The sequence below is a fragment of the Thermobia domestica genome, chromosome 11 (assembly GCF_964235325.1).
Source record: "Thermobia domestica chromosome 11, izTheDome1.hap1.1, whole genome shotgun sequence".
In the NCBI taxonomy this organism is placed as follows: domain Eukaryota; kingdom Metazoa; phylum Arthropoda; class Insecta; order Zygentoma; family Lepismatidae; genus Thermobia; species Thermobia domestica.
Window position 1 is genome coordinate 210,926,826 of NC_137464.1, and position 12,157 is coordinate 210,938,982.

At 36.7% G+C, this 12,157-nt stretch overlaps 1 protein-coding gene across 1 annotated transcript in view; it reads left to right on the plus strand.

The window, feature by feature from the left end:
• The first annotated feature begins 3,149 nt into the window (after positions 1-3,149).
• Positions 3,150-12,157, plus strand: part of CNPYb (FGF signaling regulator protein canopy b) — a 49,127-nt gene continuing 40,119 nt past the window's right edge. Inside the window, exons 1-2 of the mRNA XM_081732755.1 lie at positions 3,150-3,625; positions 11,233-11,359. Of these exons, the coding sequence (XP_081588881.1) occupies positions 3,514-3,625; positions 11,233-11,359 (239 nt within the window). The 5' untranslated portion in view covers positions 3,150-3,513. The remainder of the gene's footprint in view (positions 3,626-11,232; positions 11,360-12,157) is intronic.

Sequence of the window (12,157 nt, forward strand, 5' to 3'; positions counted from 1 at the left end):
GTCCCAAGAAAGGTTATCACCATTGGTTATGCTTTCCATCGAAAAAGATCTGACAATAAGAATACCAGAATTCAACCAGCACGTATTAGGCAGATTTGTTCCAATCAAAGAGAGGAGGATGAACTTACTAATTAATTAAGGTGATTAATCGGATAAAATGTTCTGCATTTTTTATTCTTTAAGAACATAATTTTACATGTCACATAGCATTTGCATCTAAAGATATGCTGATTAGTCAATGAGTCAACTTTATATCTTCTGTCTCTTATCGTTCGTACTGCAACACCCGAAACCAGAATTCACCGGCCACCACTGGGTCTATGTTGTATCCAACTGGTGCTATTCTACATGACCCCCCCAAAAAAATATTAATATTTTTAAAGCACTACCACCAATATTCTCAGAAACGCGATTTTCTCGAAGAGAGGCTTACATTTTACTATATAATAATAACCTGGTGGCTGAAGGAATAGCCATCCGGAAGGATATGGAACAGTTTTATAACAAATGAAATCTTTCAGTTTAACGTCCCCACGATTATACCTTTGAGGCTAAGGGAGACGATGATTAAAGCAAGTGAATGGCGATGCAAGAATTGGTGGAATGATAAAGAGGGAGGAAACGGGAGTACCCCCGAGAAAACCCATCGACACGATGTTGTCCACCAAAAAATTACTTGGCCGGGTATCGAACCAGGAACCCCATCTACCAGAAGTAAGCTCTCTACTACTGAGTCACCGTGCCCCACAGGTTCTTAACAAAGCAAAGAGAAAGAGACAAACTTACTAAAGAGGAAAAGGAGTCTAAAATAAGATGACTGGATTTTAAATGAAATTAAATGTTTTAGTTTAACATCTCACGTTTACGCCCTACGTGAGACGGATGATGAAAGTAAGTGAATAATGATGAAATAATCGATGAAATGAAAAAGTGGAAGGAAACGTGAGTACTCCGAGGAAACTCATGGACATGATGTTGCTACCACAGGCTGGAATTTTATCCTTCCTCTCTTGTGAGAGTATATGAAAGGAGTTAGAAATTAAATATATATAATTTCGTTTCTTTCATTTCATTAAAAACACTAATTATATAGCATAATCCATTATTGTTACAAAATTTAAGTGAGCGTAGCGAAGTGGCGTGAGCGTATTTTGTTCTAGCGGATTTCGCATATTGCTCTAAAGATTTGTTTGGTGGAAAAATTTATATTTTTCTAAATAATCCAGAAATAGTATTCCCAGGTATTCTACTGAGGTATTTTTAGGTGAGTTTTCCTTTCCCAAAGTTATTTGAAAACGTCTATTATAATTTTGTTTCTATTTTCACAAATAAATAATTCTGCAATATCTACAGAGACTGCGGTGATTATAAGAGTTTCCTTGGAAAGTGGGATTCTCAACACATACTCTGGTGGTTCACGGGGCTCACTTGTACCAGTCTTCAGAAAAGTTGTGGAGCGGAATGTAACGCAAAACATTAAAAATTATATGACACATATTTCCACTTCCACCTGTTATATAAAAAGGCCTATTTATCCATTTTAACGCTTGGTGGTTTTCTTCTATCCCCTTATCCTTCCTAGTTCTTTCAACGCTTCCAATCCCTTCAATATTCCACTCTCTGTCGAACCCTCAGTCTTCTCACCACGACTGTTGACTCTACGCTTTTTACTGAAAATCGGGTTCCAACCTTAAATATTTACCTCACATACCTCTCTCGAATAAAGTATGTCTCCAACCTTTCCAACTTAACTGCTCCTCTTCTCCCAAAACTCACTTTGCTTCGACATCTTCGTACTAGCTCCTAAACGTTCCTCATATACTGCTTCTCTCCCTTCCATATATACATGTCACCTCGAGCTCTCTCCACACCGACTACATATTCTTCGTACATATAATCTTCCCTGTTATCTCCATCCCTATCCTGTTTTTCCAAATCCATTTTCCCACCCTACCTCTCTGACTTTCCACCCTTGCCTCGTACCATCATTTCTCTTCTCTTCCTCTTCTCTATCCACACACTGTCTATTTATACTGCGATGGCTCTTGTCAGAGCTTGCATTTGGGCTCTGCTCTTTATGATTTCTCTCTTCGTCGTTTATGATTCAAAGTTTCAGCTTTAAACTGCCCAGTTACGTCTCTACGTTTCTCACTGAAGCTTATGTCCGTTTTCCGACACTTCTGCACTCCCTTCATAATCGAAATCCGTCTATCTGCATTACCACAGTTTCTAAATCTCTGCTCTAATCCTTTTAATCATCCCCTGGACTTCGAAAAGATCCTAGCTTCTCTCTGAAATCCATCTCCTCCTTTATCGTCGTACTTCTCTAAACTTTGGATGCTTAATTTGCTCCAAGGACCATGTCGGTATCCTTGGCAATTGCACTGTGACTCACCCGCACGCCATGGAGCCCTTCACGACACTCTCTTTGTTCTTTCCGTCTCGCCTATCGATCTGTTCCCCCTTCTTACTTCCCTCTATTTTCAACGATGGATCTCTTATAATATTTCTTGTAAACTGGCGCATTGGTACTGGTACCATCCTTGTCCTCTCTGTTCTTCATCTTTGTTCCTCCATCATGATGTTCCCCAATTTTATGAGCTCCTTCGTGACTAAGCGGTTAGCGTACGCGCATTTGGCGTGGGAGACACGGTTTCGATTCCTGGCTGGAGCTCATGTTCAGATTTAAAGTTAACCAGTAGGTCCCATCTGATATAGCCCCGAGGGACGTTAAACTCAAAATCAACTCAACTCCCCAATGTTATCATAATTTCCTCCTCCGTAATCGACTACACACCCTTGCTACTCTACAACATTTTTTCTTCACAAATGTACTACACCTCTCTGTAATTGTGGTCTAGTTGCTGGCAACATCAATCATCTCATTTTCTCCTGTCCTCCCTACCAGCAACGTCGCCTCCTTTTTCTCTACGTTCTTAATAAATTACTTGGCTCTGGCCCTTTCAATGTGGATCTTTAATTTTCACTTTATCTCCACCCGTTCTTTATGCCTATTATCTATATTTACAACGTTCTGCTTTGTTTCGCATCTATAAGCATAAAGATTCATCTCAAGATATCCATCTTTTTCTTTTGAATACACCGCTTATAATTCCCGGAAGAGCAATCTTTGCTGAGGCAAAAACTACCGCCGAAGAAGAAGAAGATTCTAGTTTGATATCCTTGAAACACGTCGGACGAAGGATAACCACTGTAAATAAAGCTGGTATTCATGTGACCGTGGGGCTTCCCCGTGAAAGATTTGTAGAACGTGAATGTAATTGTATTTTCAAATAGTGCAAATTTTTCGTGTTTTTGCAGGACAGTGCTGGAAACATCCCATTTAAGACCGAACAGTTTTGTTCAACTATTGTATCAACGTAAACTTAATTTTCCTTGTACTTTTGTACGGGAAGACGGAAGGTTAACCAGTTTTCTGAGCAGGAAACCGGTAGTGATAAGTCGTTCGATGAGTGTTTGCGGTGACAGGAGAGAAGTGAAAAGAAACATAAAATGAATTGCATTTCGGTTGTTGTATTGATTTCTATTGTTAGTGCTCACATCGTGTTGGTGATTGCAATTACGGAGGAGGACGAAGGAGTGAAATATGCAAACAGATGTGAAGGTAAGAATATTTAATGTTTGTGTGATTCAGAGGGTGTTAACGTTAGCAGGGTGCTTCCGTTTTTACAAAATAATTTGGAGTAAAGAGGTAAGAAATGGTGATTTGAAGTTCTTACATGATCTTTAGGTGTGTATGCTTGTGTGTAAAGTTATGGGTTCACTCGAGCAGACAGATCAATTTATTAGAAAATGTATAGGTAAAATACCACATGACGTTTTTTTCTTCTTGTGGAGGAATGAGGGTGTGAATATAAGTAATTATTGTTAGTGTACAGCATATTAAAAGTAAATTTTGAGTGATAGTGAAATTACTGTATATATGAATGTACTCTTCCACTATCCTCGTTTATACTTATACCGTCGTCGCTGACGCGCCTGCTCCCTACGAACGCACCCCTCGCTGACGTACGGGCCCCCTGCTGCACCCCTGCCCTGACTCGGTTCTATGGCATGCGTGCTTTTTAGTGGCCACCTAGCACAAGCTTGTTCGTGTTTTATGCACTATAGTTTTTATGCCATACATCGACACTGTATTTATACGGAGTCCTTCTTAACTCAATCTGCAAGTAGTAATGAAGCTCACATTTAGTGCATACTCTGCTAGAAGAAATACAAAGCTCTAACATAACCTGGAAATGTAAGAAATGTCAGAACCTGGTAGAACCGTCAGCTTGAGTAATGCCAAAGTTATGTTTAATTCAAGTATTTATATGTAGAAGTTGGTACTATTTCCAAGATGCGGAAGGTTTCGATGCTTCAGGAGCATGGTAGTCGTACAGCATGGCTGCGTTCGGTGTGGTGTTTCTGCATTGAGCTTTAAAGTTAAGTGAAAGGTAACCTAACCTAACCTAACAATTTTTAATGATTTAATGCTCTTTTTGTATGTTTGAAATTGAAGGACACCTGTAAAATTAAGCCATCAGAGAGATGATGGATTAGTAAATCACTGTAGTGTTGTAACATTAAACATGTAATCAGAGTATATAGGATAAGTCGAAAGCTATATGGGCATTAATGTATATAATGGAATGCAGGGATGGCATTTAGTATCTCCCCCAACTCGTTTCTTGGTTCCAGAATCGAGTACCTTGTTTTTGTCTAAATTGTGATAAACCACCAAGATAAGACAAAAAGTATAGACCAACCTGGGTGCACAAATGCTTGTTTCGGAGTTTTAGCCTGCCCAAAACATGAAAAAATGAACTTTAAAGGTCCATAACTCCAAACGTATGGGATTTACTACAGTCGGTTCAAGCCTTCACTTAGGAACTAATACGTGCACTATCCAATAATGCATATTTTAGAATCCTAAGGCACGCACACAACAATTTTTATAGAGGGAGTTCGGCTACGTTCATATAAATTGAATTAATCACCAACTACCTCTATAAAAATTGTTGTGGAAGTAACGCAGGATTTTGAAACTTGGATATTTGGATAGGGCACATACTAGTTTCTAAGTGAAGTCTTGACCCGACTACGGTAGGTCCAATAGTTTTGGAGCTATGGACCTTTAAAGTTTATTTTTTCATGTTTTGGGCAGCCTAAAACTCCGAAAGCAAGCATTTGTGCACCCAGGTTGGTCTATAGGGCCGCGGTGGCTCAGTGGTAGAGCGTTCACCTCTGTTGCTTGGGGTCCCGGGTTCGATCCCAGCCCCCGCCAAGTGAACTTTGTGGTGGACAAACACCGTGTGCGTGGGTTTTCTCGGGGTTCTCCTGTTTCCTTCCACTTTCTTCATTCCACCATTTCATTCATTACTCATCATCACCGTCTCCTTTAGCCTAACCGGCATAACCGTGGAACGTAAAACTCAAAGATTTCATTTCATTTCATTTTTTTTCCAGGTTGGTCTATACTTTTTGTCTTATCTTGGTGTCAGGAATCACGTCCCAAACGTTGTCGATGTTGTTTTGAAACACCGTGTATATACAGATAAGTAGATATGTTAAGGGCAGCGTGCAGCTTTACATTTTTTCTACCTTTCACCGTCCACAACGACAATAGGTTAGCATATTATTGCTGTAATCGTAGTGAATATCCGGACAAATAATACAGGTACAGATTTACAATGTGGATCGATACATATAAAAATCGCATATGTATTTCTTAATGAAATCTACTGAAGGTACCTCTAAAGGTTGTTTATTATAGGAGGAATTGTATTCTTTGGGAGAGCCTGTTCATTCATTCTAGCCTGTTCATTCTACAGTTCATTCTAGGAGAGCCTGTTAGTACAGAAATAACGGATCAATTCGTGTACAGAATTACTTTTTGCGGCACCACTTCGGCAGACCGTTCTACGGATCATGGCCCAAAGTTTTTAAATTTTCCCATTTTTGCCATATTAGTTGGCCTACCGTTACTAAGTTTAGGTTAGGTTTGGTACCATCTTCTCTTAATTTCGTATCATCTCCTCTTGATTGTCTACTATATACGATATGACTGGTTACTAGGTTTGGTTAAGTAGGCCTAACATATCGTTCAAAATTTTTATCTTAGTTAGCTACCAGAATATGACTTAAATTTCCGTTCACTCTGTTGAAGAATCGTACAAGTACACAATGTCGCCTTCAAATTTTCTGTTAGTAGAACTGTCTGGGAAAGTTAAACTCTTTTTATCTGTACTAGATATCCTCGCAAGAGGATTCGTATCTCTAACCACGGGTTTGAGACCATGTCCTACGAGCGGGTGGGCCGAAGGCACCGGGCGGAGCCAGGTAGTGGCTCACCCAACACTAAAGCCGTTCGTCCTTCGATGTACACAATGAACGTAAACGAAAGCACATACGAAAAACAGAACTTGCCTTGTAATTTAGTATTTTCTGCGGAATGTATTTCATTTCTTTACTTTACATTTATAGTCCTGCATGATGAGTTACCGCATTGGCTTCAGATACCGAACTTCAGTATCTCCTCCAAATCTGTTGGTAAGGACTCTGGCTCACTTGGTAGTTATTGCTGTTCATTATTTATAACTGTGATGTAGTCATTAGTATAAATACAGATGGACGTTTGGCATAAAAAGCTTGTGCTTGGTGGCCACTAAAAAGCACGACTGCTATCTAACAGAGTCAGAGAAGGACCGCAACAGGGGTCCCAAGCGATAGCGAGAGGTGTGCCCGTATGGGGCAGGCGCGTCAGCGATGGTGGGTATATGCATAAACGAGGTCGGTTGCAACGGCTCACTATAAGTCACAGTTCCTGTACTAGCTCCGGAGTCATCGATGGATTTAGAGGAGATACTAAATGCCTAATGCCTTCTTTATAAAGAAATTCTTGCTTAATACGTTCCACTTTCTTTCATTTATTTCTACGTACATGCACATCTCACAGGAAAGATCCCTACTTATTTGGAGCAACTTAAATAATGATCTATTGAAATAATATTACATATTTCTTCCGTAAATTTTGAAAATATATGGATTCATATTGTAAATCAGCACCTTACTTTAATTAATCGTATTCTGCTTTATCATAGGTCACGTTTGTGCGTGTATTTTCATGAATAATCGTTTGCATAGCGCATTACTTTACACCCATATTGTCAATCTGTACACAATTTTTTGCGCATGTGCCAGTAAAATAGCAGTGCAGAATGTCCTAGAAAATCGTTCAAAGCTTAAAAAAGTGAAACGGTAATACACAGTACAGCATGTTTCTGGATTATTAATCCTTTATATCGCCAGGGCTTGAAAGATTCAATCGCCTGCTCGCCAGTGGCGAGTAGTCTATATAAACTCTGTGACTGCAAAGTGGTCTGACTGGTAGGTTTTTTGACTGGGTAGTACTTGCAATCAAGATTTCTCAAGCCCCTGTACATCGCACATCAATTTGCACGCATATCATCAACCTGTATGCAATTATTTGCGATGTACCAAGAAAATAACAGTACAAAATGTCGTAATGTGCCATTTCAAGCCAGCAAAGGTGCGCTTCTAACGTCTTTAAGAGTTACAGATTAAGAATATGGGGGCCTCTCCTACTCAACAGTAAGCTTACATTTCTTCGTGGAGAAAGAATCATAATGCCTTCTGTACTTTTATTTTGTTTATGCATGACGATATTTCACTTGGGAAGAGTACAATTAAGAGGCATTACTATAATGATTGTTCAAAACTTACAGTTCTTTCATTAATGTCCTCTACCTCTTATTTGCTTGGAGCTTACCAAACATTTATGCAGAGATGTCGAGGGTGGGTTATTTATCTTGTTCTTGTATTTTTTACGCTAATACATACAAACCACTGAAATTTCGTACAATGCACATATCAAAGGGTGACATTCTTTGACGTACTCAGCAATACAATCAAGTTCACAGTGTTGCCAACCCGACTTGTCTTTTTTCAAATTGCACTACCTCTGGTTATTACATATTTCAAATCTACATGTAAAACAAAAACTTTAAAAATATCATAAGGTATTGAAAAATTTACTTTTTGAAAGAGCTTTATTTTTAAAAATTGTTTAGATAAGTATCACATCTAATTTTGCAGATGGTTTTTAATAGACATAAATATCATATCGTTTACAACAATTTGTAATCGCAAACCATTAGATAGATATAGAAAAAATGTTAAATTTGGTATATTGGTAAAATGGTGTGTTAGCGGGTACTTTTTAAAACAACTTTTGTTTTACTTTGCTTCTATAAGATTATAATAGTCATTTTTAGAAGGTGTAATTATAACAAGTTCTCGGAATTACATAATTTTAAGAGTGCTGCAAACTTTACCATTATGTACTGTATCTCCAGAACGGTTTGAGATATCGAATTACTGTAAACGGCATTGTGATCTTCACATCGATTGAAAGCCGTCTATACAATTTGATGAGGTACTATCTAAATACTGTAACATGAGGTGTCTTGAACCCTGGGCGTGACTTGAACCCAAAAGGGATACACGTTTCAAGTATAGTTTTTGGAAAAACTATTTTCAGTATTCTCGTAATGTTAGTCTCAGAGTGTTTTGTAGTTTCTTGGTTGTCATCTCTATTATTTATATTAGAAAGAAATAACTTTGAGTTATTATTTTCGGTTTTTGTATTGTATCTCTGTTTGTTCTACTTTTATGAATTTGAAAATTAATCTACACTGGCTATATTTTGAGTGAGAAGAATCGTATAAAATTTCTAGTACTTAATCAGTCTTTTTGCAATACATCTGCCAATTTTCTTAATTTATTTCGTTATGTGAATTTGTCCTAGATCCATCTCGCCTCTTGATTTTTTGCTATTTGGTGGTGTCTTGAGCCCATGATAATTGGATGTGTTTCCCAGCGCAAATAGGAAAATAAACAAGCAGATAGTTGTTTTATCTTCCAGTATGGTACATAAAACTTAATTACGATATGTTTTCGTATTATTTTCAGATGGCACTTAAGATGTGTTAAGGGTACTGTAAAATAAATAAATAAATATTCCAAGAACTTATTGGAGAAAATGATGTTGTCGCACTTGTGCAGATTTTATGCCAGAAAAACTGAATGAGGTTTCATATAGTATTCAAAGAGAGGAACTGACTCATTGAAGTGCTGAGAAACTGTACAGGATATCCAGAGGTACACTGACAGAAAATTTAAAGATAAACATCTAAAAGTTGCAGGAAAGCAAACAGCTGTTAGTGCTGAAACTGAAAAAAATGTTTAGTGATTACGTTATGACATGTTCAATGTTCGATTTCTCATTGGATAATTTTGATGTCAGAGTACTCGTGAAATCCTTTGTGGACAGAAACGGAGTCACACTTAAATATAATAATAATAATAATAATAATAATAATAATAATAATAATAATAATAATAAAACGGGATATGACTGGTACAGAAGATTCATATAAAGACATTCAGAACTGACAGAAGAATGTCATCAGATATTAAAAAATAAAAACTAAGAGCCAAAGTTTCACCTAAAGTGGCAGTACTTTTTCTGACGATCGTGATGTGGGCTCGAGGGAGACAAGTTATATTACGATTAGCTCACATTTGTCACACAACTTATTACATGTGGCTGAAGGTTGGTAGCCTTTGAAATAAGGCAGCAAGTGTGGCAACAAACGTCATTGCTATAAACGATCAACATGCTAATTGAAAAGATGTAGTACTTAATATGAGGAATTGTATTGTGAAGATTTCCCAGCAAAATAAATATACATCGGATGTATAACACATTGGATGTTTATCAGATGAGTGTGATGATATTTCTATAAACAGTGATTACACATATGTAGATTAACGAATCTAGAAACAAAGTAGTGTATATTTGAAGATTTTGTGCTACTTTAGTGTATAAAATTGACAAACTGACTAGACAAGGAATCCTATTTTAATTTATAGTAATTTTGAAACTAGATTAAATGATAGTATTACTTAATTACTCTGAAAATAATTCACTTATGGTTCCATGGCATCATTGGGATAGTGGTTAATAATAACTAACCTTTCCATTACTGTGTACTAGAGTATAGCAGAAATGTATTATGTAAATTAGCAGCCCTCAGCGTGTGTTTTTTTTAGGGGCTGCTTGATCCATGATGAAGCTGATATTCATCATATACCCATACTCGATCTGTCCTTGAGAGTGCAGCGAAACAATATAAAAATCCTAAAAAGTAAATAAAATTCTGTGCATAAAATCTCATGAATTCATGTAGGTTGGGATTATTTTGCAACAAAATGTACGACAAGTTATTGCAACAAATTACTAAAGCTATTTTTCAACAAGCTATGGTAAAATATGTACGAAATGATATTGGTGGTCGAGAAACATTCGCGCAAAGAACTAGTTACGGCATCATGTTGAGACCACATTGTACATTACTTCAGTTAGAAACACTACGCGTGAAACACATAGTTGTCTCAAATCAATATTAGATATCTTTTCTACTTTTTTTCTTCCTCGATGTCTTTCGTTCACTTTACTTCCTATGAATTTTCCCGAGGGCTAGGTACATTTATTGTTAAAGAGGTCGTTAATTACAAATAGATTTCCATATGTAATATGTGAAATGGCCTAATTTGGCGGTTTTGAGAACAGTGAACAGTACATCATACAACAGCAAACGCAGCTCTCGCCGCTGGTGTAGTAATGGTTTGCGCGTGCGCCTTGGTGCACGTTGTCCTGGGTTCGATTCCCGGTGGAAGAGCATAAAAAATTAATTTCACAATCATTCCTTTTCATCAATTATGTTTTCTTTAACCTGAAAAGCGTAACTGTGATACATTAGATTAAAAAATTTCATTTCAACAACAAACATAGGAGTAAAAAGTATTTTCTGGCCAACATTTTTTTTTTTAATTAAAAAATTGTTTCTGGTAAAAATAGGTCCTAAATTCTCTTTATCCTTTTTGGGAGCTCCATGTTCGATTCCTGATCAAGTTACACTTTTTTTTTTTTAACTTTTACTGTAAATTTCATTGATTTGCACCTATAAATGATATCATTGGGTATGAATAAAAATCGGCATATTTCCTTCATTTATTACATAATATCCTTTTTATTCGCAAAAGATTAAGTGAAATGTGAATGTGAAAAATTGATGGTCTTTCCATTAATCTATTTTACACTGTCTACATATTATATGTAAAGTGTGTTTCTTCTTGTATTTTCAGTTTGCAAAGTCATGGCAATAGAATTAGAAGCTCGGTTAGATGAGACTGGGAAAACACATGAAGTTATAGAAACTGGATATTCCATAGATTCTCCGAAGAATAAGAAAAGAATGAAATATAAGGATTCGTAAGTATATTCAACTGTAATATTATAGCTGTTAGTATTAAGATGTACATCACTGAATAATTTAGTAAAAATATTTTACAATGTTACGTTTCTACAGTGTATATAATGCTATAATGCGAGAGTTTATCGGTGTATTCAGTTTATGTACCAAAGAAGTGCATTGTTCTTACGTCATTTTCAAGTATAGCAAATCACTCATTGACTATATCCATGACGTCGTTGTCCTATGAAAATCTCTTTTCATGCAGAGAATTTCAGTTTTGAAAATAATGTGATCTCTGAATCCAGATCAGCGAAAATACCGAATGTTCAATTGTTTGAAAGCGTATATTATTAATCGTATCAATTGCAGTTTAATGATTGGGAGCATGTTATGGTGGAGGATCACACCCTGCCTCAGCTGTTTCACGGCATATCTTCGTGATTGCAGCATGTTATCATGCACGACGTAATTATTGAGTCAGCATAGCAAGCATATGTTATTATAGCTGCTCCGTGTAAATCATCAAATAACACCGTCTGTAACCGAACACATATTAATGTACAGTTAATTTATATATATATATATATATATATATATATATATATATATATATATATATAAAACTCGTGGTGCTTTTATTCCTTACTTCGAAGTTTGACTTCATTCCACGGAGATTTATCCATCGTTAGATATCTGTCGAGAATTTTCTGTTTGCTTATGCTACAGCTTTTATTAAAAGGTACCCGCAGTTGATGGTTTTACGTCGCTTTTTGTGGGAGTTAATTCATCATTCGGGATACTTACCTAGCAGTAAG